The following is a 20,838-nucleotide window of genomic DNA, read 5'->3' as shown; positions in this document are numbered from 1 at the left end:
ACAGAAGGAGACTCATCGGATACATGGCAAGGCAAAATCATCCCTGTGGCTCTGATACTCCCCAATCTGCATTAACTGGGCTCCTAGCACAATTATCTGCAATTGCTCAAGTCCTTTCTGTAGCATTGCAGTGTATTTACATATAACCTATGGATATCCTCCCATGAGCACTATATTATCTACACATAACTTTGACTATCCAATAAATGTGAATATCATGCATATAGTTATTACACTGTATTATTTAGGAAACAGTCACACAAAAAACATCTTTTCATCACAGATGCTTGTATTTGGGAGAATTGTTTATTTATATGTATGTATGTATGTGTACCATGTGTGTGCAGGTGCCCAATACAATTGATAAGGGAATGGAATCTCTATAAACTGAAATTATATGCAATTTTGAGCCACCCTATGTGGGTGCCAATAATGAGCTCGGGAACTTGGCAAGAACAGCAATTCTCTTAACCATTAAGCCATCTGACCAGCCAATCTTTTTTAATGTTTCAATCCACAGTTGGTTGAATGCATGGATACAGCAGATTCATAGCTATGGAAAAATATCATCATAAAAATGTGACACTCAGGGGCTAGATAGATGGCTCAGAGGTTAAGAGCACTGGCTGCTCTTCCAGAGGTCCTGAGTTCAATTCCCAGCAGCTCACTACCATCTGTAATGAGATCTGGTGCCCTCTTCTGGCCTGCAGGGATGCGTGCAGGCAGAACACTATGCATAATAAATAAATAAATAAATCTTTTTTAAAAAATGTGACACTCACCTATAGTTACTGCTACTGTACAATTTGAACTACCTAGAGGCTTCCATTGGTACAGTAGAGAGCCTCTGCTTCAGACTGGTATAGCATACAATTAGAGTTTTAATGCGCAAAGGAAAATCTAGTGTCTAAAATGAAGTCAAGATATATTAATGGCTTTTGCCATTTAATTTTCTGACAAATAGAATATATCAAATTTATTGAAACTGCAAAGTTTGTACGTGCTTAAGATGGCATATGTAAAAGGAGTAGTCTGATAAAACAGAGTACTAATGTGCTGTGTTTACCAAGTTACCTAGTATAATACCCTCATTGTGGCCTATTTTAGGCTACAGTGTACTAGGGGCCTGTGAAAAGTTGTACCAGAAGTACACGATACAGCAAGGCTTCCATAAAAGATCCATTACAAATAACCACAAGAGCAGAGACAACAGTAAAATGTAAAGCAATTAAAAAGTAACATTTTTCACATTTATTACCTTCACTTTTCATACAATTCATATGTTAACAATATATGAAATTATACTTCATACAGTTATTTTTTCATATAACTGATTTGAAAATACCATAAAGCAAGCCATCATCAGCTCTTCAGCAAAGCTATCTCACTAGCTGGTTTGGCATACCACTGGAGAGGCTTAGTTACAATTACAGCCTTAACAATTAACTAGAAAAGTTCACATTTACAAACTCATATGACCTACCATTTTGAAAATTATATACTATGTATTCAGAAAGTTACACAATTATATTACTCATGTGCACAAAAAAATGAAAAACTATTTGCAGGGAGGGCTTCTCAGTCTTGTTCCAAATGTAGCTCATCTGCTACCAGTTCAACATTTGAAATTTCAAGCTAGAATCTTTCCAATAACTATCAAAAGACAACCACATGGTCATTAACTTTATGAAATTTGATCAGAAAGAAATATGAAATCATTTACTTGAGAAGAAAATGCAGGCAAAAGAAAACATCTGGCAGCAGGTGTAGCAAAGCTATTTGTCAATCCACTAATGTCTCAATTCAGTTACTAGATGGACAGGAGGACAGGAATAAACACTCTGTGGTTCATCCACATGGTATCCTGATTATTTACTTTTGTGAGATAAAGTTTTCTAAGCTAGATTAATAAATAAAATTGTGTTAAGTTTATAAATAACCCCTTCAGGAATGTCAGGACTAAGGTCAAGTTCCTCTCTTCTTTATTTATCATAAATAACAAACTATCCTGGAGTTTTTCTTTCTATAAAAAGCATTTCTCTCATGATAACAACTGTACAAATACATACTCTTCTCTTCAAAGGTTTGAAGATGATCCTAAACATAATTCAAATTAGGTCTTTCAAACAAGCAGTCTTAAATTTACACTAACCTGTTTAGCACGGTGTGCCAAGCCAAGGATTTTAATGTAATCCCACATGGACCAATGTCATCCTTCAAAGACAGTCTGTCATTCAAAAGATAAAAACTCATCCTGGTGATAGCAGCCCTCACATCCCTGTGTCCTCCAGCCTGAACAATAGAGTGAAAGCAGTCTTGCAGCCCACTAGCTGTGTATGTGATCCTCAGTGTAAGGATATCTTCTGTGGACAGCTGCAAGACATCTAAAAATCTAAGCATAAAAGAAAAAAAATTTTTAAAAGAACATAATCCCAGGTTTATTTCTATCATAAGCCTCTCTCAAAAATTCTTTTTGTCTTCATTTGCTTTCCATTAAAGGCTAATTTATTGTTAAAGAAAACTAACATATAAATCCATCAGTGTCATAGTTTTACATTAGCATTCAAACTGTGGATACTAACTTCTTCCTCCTTATCAATGACACACTACTACAGTATTATTCCTGTGGCATAACTAAGACATCTAGAAGTAGGAGCATTCTCAGGTACACTTACGGAGCTTTACTATAATGCCACAGCACCTTTAAGTATCTATGAACTGAATAAACGCTATATAATTCCTAAGACAGCACAGAATACAATCCTTTCTAGCTTAAATGGCTTTATATAATTTTAATAGATATAGATCTAAAGAAAATGAAATATAATAAAGTTGGAATCAGTTGATAATATCAAACAAAAAAACCTTTTAATCTACAGAAAGGTGAAGCCTGATTAATTTCATGTAATTTACCTTAATATAACTACTTACTCTTGAATTTTAGCTTCAGAGGTCATTTGTTTCAATAGATTATCACTCCCATGATACCACGCCAGGTTCCAAGCTATTCTTAGCATATCTGACACAGGCTTCAAGGCCAAACACTCAGCAGATAACGGCAGAACTATTGAGTAAGGACTCACAGCATGGTGGCCGATCACATGAACTGGTAAATGATACCTAAAGAAAAAGAATTTAAATAATTGCACACTTCAGTTTCTTAAATAGGACTCAAATAATGAGTCAGAAGTGAGCGCTAGTTTTGTGACTCTTTATCACATTTTATATTTTAATTATTCTTTCACTTTCCTCCACATTCCAAAACACTTCATTATTCTTTCTTGATGAATGGCTACATTCTATATATTAAGATTGTTGCAGAGATAGCTGGTGCTCCTTGAAGTCAGCAACAATGACTACAGTAAATTAAGCATTAAAGATGCTTGGCTAAAACATGAATGCTGACTTGCAGACAAACATTGTTTGACACCACCATTTCTCCAGTTACATGGATGTTGCTATGGCATCCACTGCACAGATGCACAAAAGGGAGCTACAGAATTGTCCATGATCAATTTCCGTAAGTATTTCTAGATACACAAAGAAATTCAATATCAATGACTCTCAAATGAATCCAAGCTAATTAACAGTGTTTAGCAAGACAGTCACACCTAATACATTAAAAATGTTAAGTATAATTTTAATAATGCAACATATTCCAATAGGCTGGGGCTATAGTTCAGTGATCAAATTCTTGTCTAGGATTAAGGAAGCCTGGGTTCACTAGCAAAAAATAAAATAAATTTTTAAAAATAATTTTAAAAAACTAAACCCAGAAATCACTAATTTACATTATTAATGGTCAATGTTATACAAACAATTGTAGCATTTAGTTTATAAGAGCCACTGGCTCGTGCTTTCACTTTCAACATACCAATGAACTATAATTTCATATCCAAATCAGACTGTATAATTTAGTAGGTAAAGCTACTTTTAATAGCTTCTAATATTTAAACAGCAATTTAAACATTTTAATAGCAATTTTCCACTGAAAACTACCACGGCCGGGCTGAAGAGCTGACTCAGTGGTTAAGAGCACTTGTTACTCTTGCAGAAAAAAAGGCTTCCAACACCCACATCAGGCAGGTCACCAAAGTCTGCAACAGAAGCTCCAGGGAATCTGATGCCTTCTTCTGGCCTCACTGGGCAACTGCATTCTCACAACACACAATCTCTTTCTCTCACATACACATAAATAACATAAATAAGTATTTTTAAGACAAAAACAAAAAACAAAAACAAAACCCAGGTTTTCTTAGACTAGTAGCTACTGCTGGTCTTAGAGGACAGTGTGCCTTGACTATCTCTGCACCAGAAAACGACAAAGCACTAACTGATTTGTGAAGTCATGTCAGAGAACAGAAGAGCACTAAACAAGAAATGATTTCACTTCACAGAATGGATGACATTCTTTATTTTAAAAAGTGAATGGTCCAAGATGGATGGGGTGACACATGCCTCTTAATCTCAGCACTCAGGAGGCTGAGTCAAAAACACAAAACTAAACTATGAAAGTTCCATAGTAACACTCTAAGAAGAAAGGAAAAACAAGCAGAGTGATGGTATTTCATAGAGATAAAAAGAAACAAACCTAAAGAAATAATTACACAGAAAATATCATCAATGGATGCAAAATTGCTGACGAAAGACCATTAGGCAATCACAGGCCTAAAGGCATCTACTTCATAGGAAAAAGGACAGCTTACACTGAAAACCAGCATCACTACCCCATTTAAAGCCAGGCAGTAGATCACTGATACTCCAGATGGCCAAGTTATCAGATAAGAACTTTAAAAGCAATAGTGTTGATTCACGAACAACCACTGCATAATGCAGACCTAAATCTCAAATACACTTCAACCAGACCGTCCTAACCTTGGACTAGGGTGCTTCCACCCGAACCAGCCAGACCCATCCTTCCCCTTCCGTGCTAGCCGCTAGAAGCTGCTGTCCATACCACTGCTGAGGAACACGTCAGGCCCTCAGTGCTACCTTATTCTGGAATCAAGTCTTTGCTTCACACTTACATGAATTAAAAAGAAGTTTTAAATAAGTACTAGCAAAAAATCTTTCAAGTCCATTCAAACATATAAGAGAATTCAAGCATCAAGCAGGGAAAATATGAAAAATACTAAACTTAGAGATTATGTGGCTAAATAAAACTATAAATAAAAATATTACTTCATGAAATGACATAAGCAAATCCTTCCAAGTTGAATAAGATAAAAAAAAATGTAAGAATGCACTATGTTGATAATCTCAAAAGCCATAAAATTAAGCTGTAGTGAGAGAAATTAAAACAGGATTACATTTTGGAGTAGTAAAGGTAACAAAGGAAAATAGAAGGGGTTCCTGAACTAGAAGCATCAGCTACATCTTTATCTTCATAGTATTTCTACAGATGTGTTTACTGAGAAAAAATACAAGGGCTGTATATAAATTTCATATGTATTATACAAAAAAGAAAAATGACTTACATATTTTCAAGTCCTAAATAGACATAAATGAAATTCAGCACATGATCTTGATTGTACCCTGCATTTTAAAAAATGAAAAGCTTATTCTCAAAAGGTTGAAAGTAAAGACAATATATGGAGAAAGAGACAGCATGTGCGTAATCGCTAACAATGCAGCAATGTGACTCAGGACTGGAGGGAACACAGACACACTGCAGTTCTTCCAGTTTTCCTATGACTTTGCAGGAGATTGAAATAAAAGGCTGATGAGTGTTGTACTTAGTGACCCTCCAAAGAACCACACTGAAGAAAATATGAAAGTACTACAAACCAAGTGACTGAAATGCTAAATGAGAACTGTAAAACAAAAATAGACAGCAACTTCCCCTTTGTATAACAATACTTTGTCATTCATGAAATAAGATAGATAAATCCCTTACCTCCTGAAGACTGAAACAGGCAGACTGAAGACTGAAGGCAACGAAGGCTTATTACAAGGATCAACAGACCTATAAAAGGGGTGGGGGCAAAAAGAAAACTGAGTGGGCCAAAGTCCTGTGCAGTACAACCCATCCTCAGACAGTGCACAACTGTATAACTGAGTCTAACCAACATTCAGTGAGGTCAAGTGTCTGCCACCACCTGAACTGACAGAGTGGATATAGTAGCAAGAGAACCCTGTGGCCCCTCCCACCAATGCTGCTGCTGCTGCTGCTGCTGCTGCTGCTGCTGCTGCTGCTGCTGCTTCTTCTTCTTCTTCTTCTTCTTCTTCTTCTTTTTTTTTTTTTTTTTTTTTTGGTTTTTTGGAGACAGCTTTTCTTTGTATAACATCCCTAGCTGTCCTGGAACTCATTTTGTAGATCAGGTTGGACTTGGACTGAAAGAGATCTTCCTGCCACTGCTTCATGAGAATTGGGATTAAAGGTGTGCACCAGCCCCACTGATGCTTCTTAAGGTCATTTTAATCAAAGACTATCAATTCTAAATGTTTTATGTTTTAGATAATAATCAAAGTACACAAAGCTGAAAACATGTACTAAAAACATATCCAAGACAAAAATCACTATAATAATTATTTTAAATTTATACTTAGTTATGCTCAAAAATATAATTCAGGGTGATTTTTTGAATTCATGGGTTTTTAAATACCACTTATTCAAACCAAAAAGCATCAACACATGGGTACAGAATGGAAAGCTTTAAGTCAAAAGAACTCAATGCACTGCTGTAGGGGTACATCGGACCTTACATGAGTCAGGGTAAAAACAAACAGAAATCCTTATATCTCACCATGTATCCATTCTTGATACCTCATCAAACAAGAGAAGACAAAACAATGCCCCAACTTCAGTCACCACAGTACAATCTTCATGAAATATCAAAGAAACTGAGGAAGAAAAAGGAATGCAACTTCATAAAATATTTTCACTTCTCGAAAGAATGAAGTTCAGCTTTAAAATGCCTTAACTTGAAAGAAAGAGAAATGCAACATTAACCCAGAAAAACTGACATCACTGAAAAGTGTTTTAGTGTCTCTCAAGCTATCGTATGTGTGAGAATTACCAGGGGACATAGAAAACAGTTTCTCAGTCTACGCATATAATGTACATCTCTAACAAGTTCCCAGAAAATGCTGACACTACTGGTCCAAGAGCCACATATGCAGACTCGTTCACCAAACACTGTCCAGATGCAGGCAGTCTCAGCAAAGTGATCCAGCTTCAAGGGATGCTTTGTCAAGACACATTTCTAGCTCAAATTTTCCCACTAAAGATCCTTTATAATTTTTGGATCCTAACAACAAACATGGTCCTAGAACTCAGACTTCATGCTAAAACATTGTGTTTATGCTATGTTATTCTGCTTTTTACTTATTATGAAAGGACATGGAAAAAAGACATCTTCTGAGTTAATAGGCAATAACACTAGCTCCTTAACATACTAGTTCAGAGACCTAGTCAAGTCCTTTAACATAAAAAAGCTTCATCTACTTCTATAACATTTCCAATGGTATAGTTTTTCACTGTTTGAAAACTAAGAAGGTCTAAACAAACTGGAATAGTAGCTGTACCATCACACAGGACTAATAACAACACAGAATCTTCAAATTTATAGAAGCACAAACAGGAAATCTATATTATAAAAATACAGTTTTCCTAATTTGTAAGAAAAGATAAGCTTGGTGGTGATGGTGTCGCACACCTTTAATCCCAGCATTCACGAGGCAGAGGCAGGCAGATTTCTGTGAGTTTGAGGCCACCCTTATCTACAGAGTGAGTTCCCGGACAGTAAAAGCTACACAGAAAAACTCCCTCTTGAAAAAAAACTAAAAAAAAAAAACAAAAACAAAAACCATAATTAGCATGACTAAAAATACAATCTAAAAACTAAAGAAATAAGAGTCATGTAGAAGTGAACTAACAGTAAACAGACATTTCCACTCAGCAGACACATAACGGTTCAGAATGGTATGGAGTATTTAAATACATAAGAAATTTCTGGACTACAACTGACTAAAGTATGGGGTTAAGACAGATTTAGATCCTTACCTTAAGTCACCCATAAAATTTTAAGCGTATGACGTTTCAAATATAATAGAAACTCCTTTCTTGTTATACTTTTAAATAGCTTACAAACTAGAGAAGCTTCATAAGGATTCTTCAAACACTCTTATTCCTCTAACCCCCTCCCTTCTTTCTGCCACGCCCCTGCCCCATATCTGTGTAAACCTTTAGTTGCCACGCCCCACCCCCTGGCCAGGCGGCCAGGTAGCAAAACTTCTTCATGTACACTTTATTTTGGCTAGCTCTTCCCCAACAGCCTCATTTCCCCATCCATATTATTCTATAACCTATATGAACTATTATTTTTATCTACAAGAATATTTTAAAATAGAAACACCTAGTGGCAAAGCTGTGAAGAAAATCAGCTCTTTTATCACTGCAGAGGACTTAACCATATTCCATAGTGAGAGTAGCAATTCTAATGACAGTATATGCACAAGATGATAGACAAATAATTTTCTGACAATAAAAAAACCTGAAACTAATATTCAGTAATATGGCAAATGAAATAAGAATACAATATTCTTTGAGGATATTTAAAAAGCAGATGATGAAAACCTATAGAATTTTATTATGTATAGCTCTATGCTGTCTGGAATATTGCAATGGGGATATGTAACTTTGTCTTCATTGAAAAAAAAATAAAGGAGTTGGAGTTCTACCTCTAACACATATCTAGTTATGACTATGATCAAGTCTCTAAATTCTCTGAGACCTCAATTTCCTCCCTCTGTAATGATATAACAAATACTAAGTTTGTTTCTACCCCTAAAATACAGTATAAGAGTCTGTCATAGCAAGTTTATAATTCAGAGTATTGCAAGATTATTTAATAATTAAAGCCTGTTAATCAACTTTCCATGCTAGTACAGAATAATCTCTAAAATACATATTCTCATTTAACAACCTCATATTATCTCCTCTCTGCGGTTTATCAAGACTTATTAGATCTTGCATGAACTGCCCTGTTTACATTATCCCACATTCCCCTTGTCTACACTCTTTCAAATCCCATTGTCCCTAACAAACTAACATATCAAACATAACTTCTTGCTCTACCAGTAAATCAGCCATGTCTATATGAAATTCTCAAATCCCAGCTTAGACATCATTTCCTAGAAGCATTATCTCATACTTTCCTAACACTAATACATTCGGCACTTCCTCTTGGACAATTAATCCCACTTCAGGTATTATGCTGTATTTATAATTATTTGTCAAAGTCTCTGACTCCCTGACAGTCCATTTGCCATGCTCATAACTAATAAAAGGGCCTACCACTGCACCCAGAACATAGTATGTACTCCACAAATGTTCACAGAGGAATGAATTTTCCAGGCAGAGTAACTCATTAAAAGATGACATTTTCCCCTGCATATGTATGAGAGAGAACAATTGCTAAAAATGCTACCAGGATGTAGCTTATGATGCCATGCAAAGTGCTCTTGCAAGCCGGGAGTGTGGCTCACTGGTGCAGCAGTAGTCTAGCACACACATGACCTGAGCTTGATTCCAAACATCATCTCACACATGCAAAAGTGCTGCATCTGCTAGGTTCTCATAAATGCCATACTGGAATAATTTAAATGAATATGAGTAAATGGGAGATTAAATGCAATTAATAATATAATTACCAACATGAAAAAAGAAACTGGAAGCTAGACACCATGGAACACACCTGCAATGCCAGTACTCAGAAGGTAGAGACAGGCTGGTCACTACAAGTTCAAGACCAACTCGGTCCATACAGCAAGTTCTAACCAGAAAGCGCTACAAAGCAATACCCTATTTCAGAAAATAAATTTTAAAAAGAAAAGAACAAATAAAAGAATGAATGAATGTTTTAGAAGGAAAGAAATAAAATCAGAAATGTATACTTGCAATTCTTTCAGGTGATCACTCCGTAAAGAGCAATAAAAAATTTCACACTCCACTTCAAATTTTATGACCTTAAAAATGAATCTTTTTACGTGGTTTAGACTTTAACAAATGTTTCTTAAATAAACTGTGTCCTACTCACTTTGATAGCAGTTTATCATAGAGTGGGAAATGCTAAAATAATTTTATAATACTATGTATTTTAATATAAATCATATCTTTCTTACCAATGACAAACAGGTCACAAAATATTGAGGTATTTGATTAAAACCCCTCTTTAGAATAATTAAAAAAGTGAGGTAATATTGTAGGAAACAAAGTGCTGTAGAACACTGTGATGGTCAGCCTTGACTGTGAACCTGACTGTGTGATGGTCAACCTTGACTGTGAACCTGACTGCAGCTGGACAAGAGACAGCCTCTAGGCTGCAACAGGTGCCAGCCCAGACAGGGCCTAAAGGGACTGTGTTCCGCCTGCCTGCCTTCAGTTCTTGCCCTGACTGGATCCATCCTGTACTGCTGCTGTACTTCATTATACCAGAATGTTTTAGAATATTATTTTAAGATGTGTTACATTTGTTTATGCTGTGGAACATTCCTTTAATGATATAAAGATGTGTTGCACTTTTTATGTTGCATTTATTTAACTCTGTGAAGTTCTGTTACTGTGCCTGTCTAAAACACCTGATGGTCTAATGAAGAGCTGAAAGACCAATAGTGAGGCAGGAGAAAGGATAGGAGGGCTGGCAGAGAAGGGAGAAGAAGAAGAGCAAGAGCACAAGGGAAAGAGGGCACTAGGGGCCAGCCACTCAGCCACCCAGCCACCCAGCCACCCAGCCACTCAGCCACCCAGCCACCCAGCCACTCAGCCACCCAGCCACCCAGCCACCCAGCCACCCAGCCACCCAGCCACACAGCCACCCAGCCACCCAGCCACACAGCCACACAGCCACCCAGCCACCCAGCCACCCAGCCACCCAGCCACCCAGCCACCCAGCCACCCAGCCACCCAGCCACCCAGCCACCCAGCCACCCAGCCACACAGCCACCCAGCCACCCAGCCACACAGCCACCCAGCCACTCAGCCACCCAGCCACCCAGCCACACAGCCAGCCTCGGAGTAAGAGTGAAAGTAAGATATATAGAAATAAGAAAAGGAAAAATCCCAGAGGCAAAAGGTAGATGGAATAATTTAAAGTTAAAAAAAGCAGGCTAGAAACAAGCCAAGCTAAGACTAGGCATTTATAAGAAAGAATAAGTCTCTGTGTGTGTATTTATTTGGGACCTGGGTGGTGGGCCCCCCAAAAAGCCAAAAGAGTAAAAACAACCAACAACACCAGAACCACATTTCTTCTACCTTCCAAAAGGAACTAAAGACCTTTGACTCTCTGGGGATCTCTCAGGCCATCCCAGCAGACCAGGACTGAGCAGCTCCCAGGTTCTTAGCCTCTCTGGTGTGCAGATAGCTACAACTTGGCCCTATCATGCAAGCCAATATAATAAATCCTTATCATAATACAAACTCATTCTATGTTCTGTTCCTCTAGAGAACCTTGACAAAAATAAAAATACCCAGGTCTGTATTAAAAGCAAATCATAAGCAGAAACAAGACAAGCCAGGTGGTGTTAGCACACGCCTTTAATTCCAGCACTCAAGAGGCAGAGCCAGGCAAATCCCTGTGAGTTCCAGGCCAGACTGGTTTGTAGAGCATGATCCAGGACAGGCACCAAAACTATACAGAGAACCCCTGTCTTGAGAAAAAAAAAAAAAAAAAAAAAAGAAAGAAAGAAAGAAACAATACAAAATTCATGATATTTTTCTATACAAATATCATTAAAATCAAACTAACCTGGATTTCTTTTTTTAATAGCACATTTTTAAAAAATGTTTCTAAAACTTCCATACATACACACATGCTTAGAGAAGTCATTCAGTGTAATTTAGCTGGGTCTACAGTCTCTATCCCAGTCTAATTTTGTAAACCAATGCCAAACAAAGGGACAAGTGTAGTATGGTTGTTGAGCCATGCCATGAAGCACTGCCCCTAGTGAGGTAGCAAGTAACTGTTACACCTGCCAATGACCTTGAGGTACACGCCCCTGGGGCATGGCCACTGGGGACCCTTAAGACCTGGGATGCATGCTCTCTCTTCACTACCTCTCACTGCCTCGTGGTTTGGAATGCTGGAACGGACCAGGGCAGAGCTTGCCAGAGAACAGCACTGGACCATGCCTCATCCTTTCAAGATCCTGTGACAAATTCCTTTATTCTGTCTTGTGAGTTAACCCCCAAATAAGTTCCTTTGCTCATTAAATAGACCCCATGGATGGATTGCTAGCGATATAATCCCAACAGACAAGTGATACCAGAAGTAGGGCACAGACAGATGCTAAAGGAAGAGAAAGCAGCTGGCCTTACGTCTTCAAAGACAACAATTACCATATAAAAATTACCTGTTAACAAGTTGAGCAGATACAGAGCTCAGCTTTTCTCAGCTGCTGCCTACTTAGGCAACAACAGTATAAGAGATATTTCCACAAAAGCATTGAGTGCTTTTCATGATGACTTTTCAAGTCAGTAAGGAACTTTGTTCTCATACTACAGTGGAAAGCAAATGCTATCTGCAGTTGTCCTTCCGGCCCTGATTTACTCACCTCTGAATAACAGGGTCAAGAGAGAAGACTGCTGTGACAAAGAAACTCGGATGTCTGGGTCAGCATACAAAACCTTCCTCAGGAGCGTGAGGCATGGCTGAATCAAGCATTCTATAACCTGCCAATGGGAAATGAGATAAAACATACGACATGGCCTTATTGTAAGTATTATGGCTTGGTCATTAAATTACATGCAACTAAAGTGAAAAGATGTCAGATATTTTGTTTTTTAAATTACATTAACAATTACTTTAAATATTGGGTTGGAGAGATGGCTCAGCAGTTACGGAGCACCGGTTGCTCTTCCGAAGGACATAGGTTCAATTCCCAGCCCCCACATGGTGGCTCACAATGGTATGTAACTCCACTTCTAAAAAATCCAATACCCTCTTCTGGCCTCTATAGGCACCAAGTATGCACATGATGCACCTTATACATATAAAATAATAATTCTTTAATTTTAAAAAATTATTTAAAAATAAAAACAACATTGAATACACTTCTCTTTAGAAAGCTCATAGAATTTTTTAGCTTAGCTTTCCTTTAGAGACTCCTTTTAGAAATAAAAAAATAAAAGATGGGTGGGTCTCCCTTAAAATACAAGTATTCATCCAAATTCATCTAAATTCAGTTCAAACTAATAAAATCAACCTATCAGGCCGGAAATATGGTACACTGGGAAAGGTACTTGCTTTGCAAGCTGGAGGACCTGGATATGATCCTCAGCACACATGTAGAATCTGGGTTTGGTGACCCAGAACTTCCTGGGAGGAGACAGATGAGTCCTTGAGACTCGCTGGCCAGCTAGCCTAGCCAAAAGAATGAATTAGCTATAGGTTCAGTGAAATACCCTATCTCAACAATAATACAGAATGTGCTGGGGTAAAGGTAGCCCAGAAATTATGGGAGTGGCCAACCAATGACTGGTCCCCAAAAGGGAGCCCACCCCTGACACTGCCTGAAGAGCAAAGAACCAGAGACTGGATGGCCCAAAGGCCTACGATAGAACAAAACACAACTGGCAAAAAAAAAAAAAAAAGAGAGAGAGAGAGAGAAAGAGAGGTCGATGAAATGAGAAATGATTCCTAATGATATTCTGTTATACTTATAGACAGGAGCCTAGCATAATTGTCATCAGAGAGGCTGCATTCAGCAACTGATTAAATCAGATACAGAGACCCACAGTCAAACATTAGGCAGATCTTGGGAATCCCACAGAAGAGGGCAAGGATTGTAGGAAAACAGAGTCAAACACACCACAAGAAAACCCACATAGTCAACTAACCTAGGCTCATAAGGGCTCACTGAGACTGAACCAACAATTGGGAAGCCTACATTGGTCTGATCTAGGCCCTCTGCATCTATGTTATGGTTGCATAGCTTGGTCTTCCTTGAGACTCCTAACAGTGAGAAAAGGAGCTTTCTTTGACTCTGTTGCCTGCTTTTGTGACCTTTTCCTCCTACTGGGTTGCCTCGTCCAGCTTTAACATGAAGGGAGGTGCCTAGTCTTATTGCAACTTGATATGTCATGCTTGGTCAATATCCCTGTGTGGCCTACCCTTTTCTGAAGGGAAATGGAGGAGGAGTGGATGGGGTGTGGTAATGGGAAGAGAGGAGAGAGAGGAAACTGAGGTCTGGATGTATATACAAGAGAATAAATTTTAAAAATTTAAAAATAAAAATTAAAAAATATTAATAAAATATAATACAGAGAATGATAGAGGAAGATATCCAACTTCAACTTCTGACCTCCACCCACTCATGCATAGGCAAGTGAAATTCCATGCACATATGGATAACACACACACACACATACACACACACACACAAACATACCCTTCTCTTTAAAAAGGCCAACTTATTAAAAATGTCTTACCTTGCCATCTTGACCCACACATTCATTTAAATACCCGATTATCTTCTCAATTAAGCATAACTTTTTCACCACAGCATGCATCTTAATATCTACAGATAAAACAATATTCAAGTTAAACAAGTGTTTTGTGGCTTTAAGAACATTTTGAAATATATGGGACAGTTACGCACCCAACTTCCAAACTATTAAAAATATGGTATACCTAGGGATGAAATTAGAAGACAAAATATTTTTATGAATCTGTATACTGTGAATCATTTAAGTTACAAACAATTCTTATTTGTTTTTTCTCTTTTGGGGGGTCCACCACCCAGCTCCCAAATAAATTTACACAGAGGTTTATTCTTAATTATGAATGCCCACCTTAGCTTTGCTTAGTTTCTAGCCAGCTTCTCTTAACTTTAACTTAACCCGTCTACTTTTGCCTCTGGGCTTTACCCATTCTCTTACTTCTGTAAATCTTACTCTTCTTCTGTGGCTTGCTGTTTAGCTGGGTGGCTGGCCCCTGGAGTCCTCCTCCTTCTCTGGCTGCTAGATCTTAGATCTCTTTCCTCCCAGATTTTTTATATACATATTCTCTCTGCCTGCCAGCCACGCCTATCCTTTCTCCTACCTTCTTATTGGCCATTCAGTTCTTTATTAGCCCAATGGATGTTTTAGATAGGCAAAGTAACACAGCTTCACAGAATTAAACAAAATGCAACATAAACAAAAGTAACACACCTTAAAATAATATTCCCCAACAAATTCTTACATCTATTCCCACATTAGAATATGAAATCTAAAACAACCTATAAAAACTAACAAACATGCAAACTATTTTAGATACTAAGTAGAACTAGAATTTTAAGAAAGCAAATTAATTATTTAATTCTACATGGCAAATTTTTTTCTCCATAGTTTCATTTCTTCTCTTTCCCAAATAGATTACTTCAAAATATTTAGAATTCTCCATAAATTAATAAGTAGATATGGCTGAACATGAACATCAGTCTATTAATGAATGATTTTATTCATTAATCACTTGATTTTCAGCCTCAAGTTATTAATAGGAAATATAAAAGGAAATGTTTTTCATATAAATAATGTTAATTTTCTTTAGTCTACATTTTTTAATTATATTTGTTTTAATTTTACATATCAGCCATGGGTTCCCCTGTCCTCCCCCCTCCCACCCCCACCTCCACCTTTCCCCCAGGCCCTCCCCTCCATTCCCATCTCCTTCAGGGCCAAGACTCCCCTGGGCATTCAGCTCAACCTGGTAGATTCAGTACAGGCAGGTCCAGTCCCCTCCTTCCAGGCTGAGCAAAGTGTCCCTGAATAAGCGCAAGGTTCCAAACAGCCAGCTCATGCACTAAGGACAGGTCTGGGTCCCACTGCTTGGATGCCTCCCAAACAGATCAAGCTATTCAATTGTCTCACTTATCCAGAAGGCCTGATCCAATTGGGGGCTCCACAGCTTTTGGTTCATAATTGATGTGCTTCCATTAGTTTGGCTATTTGTCCCTGTGCTTTTCCAATCTTGGTCTCAACAATTCACACTCTTACAGTCCCTCCTCTTTCTCCACAATTGGACTCCTGGAGCTCCACCTGGGGCCTGGCTGAGGATCTCGCATCCACTTCCATCAGTTACTGGATGAGAGTTCCAGCAGGACCATTAGGGTGTTTGGCCATCTGATCACCAGACTAGGTCAGATAAGGCTTTCTCTCCACCACTGCCAGTAGTCTACAGTGGATGTATCATTGTGGATTTCTGGGGACCTCTCTAGCACTTTGCTTCTTCCTATTCTCATGTTGCTGTGGATATCGCTCTGTGTAAATAAAGTTCTGATTGGCCAGTGGTCAGGCAGGAAGTATAGGCGGGACAAGAGAGAAGAGAATTCTGGGATGTAGAAGGCTGGGGAGAGACACCGCCAGCTGCCGCCATGAGAAGCAACATGTAAAGACACTGGTAAGCCACAAGCCATGTGACAAAGTATAGATTAATAGAAATGGGTTAATTTAAGATAGAAAAGGTAGCCACAAGCCATGTGGCAAAGTATAGATTAATAGAAATGGGTTAATTTAAGATAGAAAAGGTAGATAACAAGCAGCCTGCCAGGGCCATACAGTTTGTAAGCAATATAAGTTTCTGTGTGCTTTCTTGGTTGGGTCTGAGCGACTGTGGGACTGGCAGGTAAGAGAGATTTGTCCTGACTGGGCCAGGCAGGAAAACTCTAACTACATCATGTGGTCTTTATTTATCATGGTCTGTTATTCCTTGTTCTCCCTTTCTGTTCTTGATCCAGCTGGGATCTCCTGCTCCCCTAAGCTCTCTTTCCCTCAAACCTTGCCCTTCATTACTCCCACTGTCGTCCAGGTTGTTCATGTAGATCTCATCCATTTCTCTGTCATTGGGCGATCCCTGTGTTTCTTAGAGTCCTGTTTTTTAGGTAGCCTCCCTGGAGTTGTGTAGCAGTCTAGTCATCTTTGTTTTATATCTAGTATCCTACTATGAGTGAGTATATAAAAGGAAAATTTTTAATGTACTATATATTTCTGAAAAAATATTTAATAAGCATATATTCAAATATATACAGCTCTCAAGCTCTCATACCCTCAGGGCAGGCTCACCTGAAGCCCAGACAATAGGGTCAGCTCTACTGTGTTCCCAGGCAGGGTCCAGGGCCCACTCTCCTGTGTGCTACAGCTGATGAGGTACAAGGTTAGTTCTCTCACTCTCAGGACTCTGAGACCTGTGCACCTCTCTTCTCTCCCCACTTCCTTCCCCCCATATTCATTCATCCATTCTCTTTCTCTCTCTCTCTCTCTCTCTCTCTCTCTCTCTCTCTCTCTCTCTCTCTCCACTGCATGGTAGATGGGGTGGAGGCGGGGCGGGGGTTGGGGATGCAGGGTCAGCTCTCCTGCTCTCATGTCCTTGGGGCTGGCTCATCTGGGGAGGAGGGGGCTTCCCCACAACAGGGTCAGCTCTAGGAGGCTGCCCAGACCAGAAGCAGAACCACTCTCAGGCACTACAGCTAGTGAGGATCAGGGTTAGCTCATGAACACTTGCAAGTACGGTGAATGGACTAAAGAGTAAACTGAGACTCAAGGGCTACACTACAGCTTCCACCACAAGATGATGACGATGAGGAGGACAAGGAGGAGGATGGTTTTTGGGTTTTTTTGTTTTGTTTTGTTTTTTTTAATTTTGTTTTGATTGAGGGGGATGTTGCAAGGGCAGAGGGCTGACGTAGAGAGGGGGTGATAAGTAGGATTAGAATGCCAGATGTGAAATCCACAAAGAATAATAAAAGTGAAAAAGAAAAAAGTGAGAATTTGCTTTTTCCAGAAACATTAAAATGCATATATCAAAGATGAGAAAAAATGGAAAACTAACAGACTTTATTATTATATAATAAACGCTATGCAATTGTAATATTACAAAGCAAGCTATCTTTTTCTAGTTTATTTTTAAATAATAAAACCATATACATACTCTTTTTAAACAATAAACCACACGTACACAGAATTACAATGCTTTTTTTTCATTTTATTTTATGTGTATGGTTGTTTTGTCTGCATGTATATTTTACACCAACAGCACACCCTGAGATCCCTAAAGAGGGTATTTGATCCCCTGGGACTGGAGTTATGGATGATTGTGAGCCTACATGAGGTGGTTCCTTAAGCCACTGAGCCACCTCTCCAGCCCATAATGTATTACTTTTTGTCTTACCCAAAAGTACTATTTGAGTTACTTCTCTGAGCAACATGTAGGAATCAAAATTACCACATAACAATAAATTATAAAAGGAAAAAACTTTATACTCATAATTCTATTAATATTTTAGATTATATTTGATAATTTGATAAAGCCCCAATATGATATTCTATTTTCTTTTTAAGCTGAAGATTGAACCCAGGGCCTTGCACTTGCTAGGCAAGCACTCTACCCCTGAGCTAAATGTCCAACCCATGACATTCTATAAGTCAAATATTGACAATGAACTTGACAAGCAAACTCTTTGTGAAGAACCCCATAGTAAATACTTTAAGTAAGGTCTGTCACACATTCTTTTTTTTTTTCCTAAAGATTTATTTTATGTATACAGAAGAGAGTGCCAGATCTCATTGCAGATGGTTGTGAGCCACCATGTGGGTGCTGGGAATTGAACTCAGGACCTCTGGAAGAGCATTCAGTGCTCTTAACCTCTGAGCCATCCCCGCCCCCATCACACATTCTTAGCTCTTGGTTTTGTTCAACAATCTAAACATGTGAAAAGACATTCTTAACCTTGAAGATTAAAATACTTCAGAGGCTAGGACTGGCCTATGAACAGTTATCTGACAAACTAATACTAACACAGCAACCTCAAATCTTAGCCTGCAAAAAGAACACTGTCAAAAAATCATTACCTTGCATGATTACAGCTAGTTGCTCTGCAGCTGACTTCCTCAAAACAAGATCAACATCTTCTGAGGTAAAGATTTCATATACTTTTTCAACAGTCTCCAGCTGAAAATCAAAAATATATATTTTCATTTGCTTCCAATTCTCCAATAAAATTTTACATGCCATAAAAACAAAAGCTTACAGTCAACATACTTAAATATACATTTATATGTAAATTTGCAACAATGGTATGTTAGGTAATAGGGAAACAAGATCAGAAAGAAACAGGCTTGATGTTCAAATAAGCTTCCTTTTTAATGAACATTATTGTAAAGGGTCATAATTAATCCATTAATTCTAGCACCTTGCGAATAACCTAGAAAACTTCTGGGTTTCCTATCATCTCTGTGTTATACCAGACTAACCTGAGACAAGCAACTCAGACCTATGACTCAAGATTTCCCTCAGTCCTGTAAACTGCCAACTGCAAACACTGTGGTCCTCTTCTTTAACCATCTCTGCCTCTGAAGACAAGTCCATTGGCTTTAACAGTCAGAGATTGGTATTTGCTTACTTCAGAGCAGTCTGAAATAGCAAAAGCAGCAATACAAAAAACAACCTAAAGCAACATTACATTTTTCTCACACCCTCTGCTAACTTCTATCCAGTGATGGCTAATCTCAGCTGTCAACTTGAAACACCTAAAAAGGGGAAATTTTCAATGGAGAAATTGGCTCCATCAGATTACACTATGGGAAAGCCTATGGAGCATTTCCTTAATTTCTAATTGATGCTTTGGGCCCAGACCATTTTGAGTGGTACCATCATCCCTAGGAAGGTGGGCCTGGGCTGCAAAAGAAAGGTAGCTGAACTTGACCCCTGGAGCAAACCAGCAAGCAATGTTTCTCCATGCTTTCTGCTCTAAGTTCCTGATTTGGCTTCCCTTGACTATGGATTAACCTGTAAGACAAAATAAGCACTTTCCTCTCTAAATTGGTTTTGGTCAATGTTTTTTCAGAGCAACAAAAAGCAAACCAGAACACATCCCTACTGTAGACTCACAAGGAATTCCAGGAATTCCTCTCCTCCCTTTCTACAAATTCTACAAAAGCCTAATAACGACTAATAGAATTTTGGTACTCACTCATTCCCTAGCTGTATCTTTTAAATACCCTAGGAAGGTCTTTATTTCATCTCACAACTTCCAGGTCACAATCATCACCAAGGAGAATTCAGGGCAGGAACCAAAGCAGAGACCACAGAGAAACACTGCTCATAGCATGCTCTTTGTGCCTTTCTCAGCTTGTGTTTTCATATAAATCAGGACAAGCTGCTCTGGGGTGGCATCAACTAAAGTGGGCTGAGTCCTTCCACATCTATCATTAATCAGGAAAGTGCTCATAGATTTATGTACATATCAGTCTTAATGGAGGCACTGTCTTAATTAGGCTTCCCTCTTTCAAGATTATCCTAACTTGTTTCAAGTTGGCAAAAACAAACAAACAAACAAACAAACAAAAACACCTAACCTTGTGGAGTCGTCTAAAGGAGCCAAAGGCCAAGGATTCAGTGAAGAGTTTAAAAAAAAAAAATCTTATAATCACTGTAAAATCCTAGAGAAACTGCCTTGGAGATACATATACATGTGTGTGGGTATGTGTGTGTTTCTCCTAAAATGCAGAGGCTGAAATACTTTTCACAAGAACTTTTTCTTTTTTCCTAATTGGCAATTCACAATACTTTTATGTCAATGGTATTTGTTTGGTCATCATAAGAGCAGGTGAGATGCTCAATGGGTAATGGCACTTGCTGCCAAGCCTGATGATCTATGTTCCATCTCCAGCAACACATATGGTAGAAGAAAAACAGTGACTTCTATGACATGACCTTATGTGTGTGTGTGTGTGTGTGTGTGTGTGTGTGTGTGTGTGTGTATACATGTATACATTTGTAAACATTTATATGCAAATATATAAATCTAATAAAAATACATTTTGAGAAATTAACTGAAAAAAAAAAAAAAACCCAGGAGCTA

The 20,838-nt window shown here is 38.3% G+C and overlaps 1 protein-coding gene across 1 annotated transcript in view; it reads right to left on the bottom strand.

Annotated features, from left to right (window-relative positions):
- The window catches only part of Rttn (rotatin), a 172,979-nt gene that overhangs the window by 97,507 nt on the left and 54,634 nt on the right, over positions 1-20,838 (bottom strand). The window contains exons 19-25 of the mRNA XM_036205187.1: positions 18,827-18,926; positions 14,429-14,517; positions 12,553-12,670; positions 6,747-6,843; positions 5,897-5,965; positions 2,932-3,120; positions 2,153-2,392 (exon numbers count right to left, since the gene is read on the bottom strand). Coding sequence (XP_036061080.1) covers positions 2,153-2,392; positions 2,932-3,120; positions 5,897-5,965; positions 6,747-6,843; positions 12,553-12,670; positions 14,429-14,517; positions 18,827-18,926 — 902 coding nt within the window. The remainder of the gene's footprint in view (positions 1-2,152; positions 2,393-2,931; positions 3,121-5,896; positions 5,966-6,746; positions 6,844-12,552; positions 12,671-14,428; positions 14,518-18,826; positions 18,927-20,838) is intronic.

This window comes from Onychomys torridus, chromosome 13, assembly GCF_903995425.1.
Source record: "Onychomys torridus chromosome 13, mOncTor1.1, whole genome shotgun sequence".
Taxonomy (NCBI): domain Eukaryota; kingdom Metazoa; phylum Chordata; class Mammalia; order Rodentia; family Cricetidae; genus Onychomys; species Onychomys torridus.
This window is presented reverse-complemented; position numbering and strand designations above follow the sequence as displayed.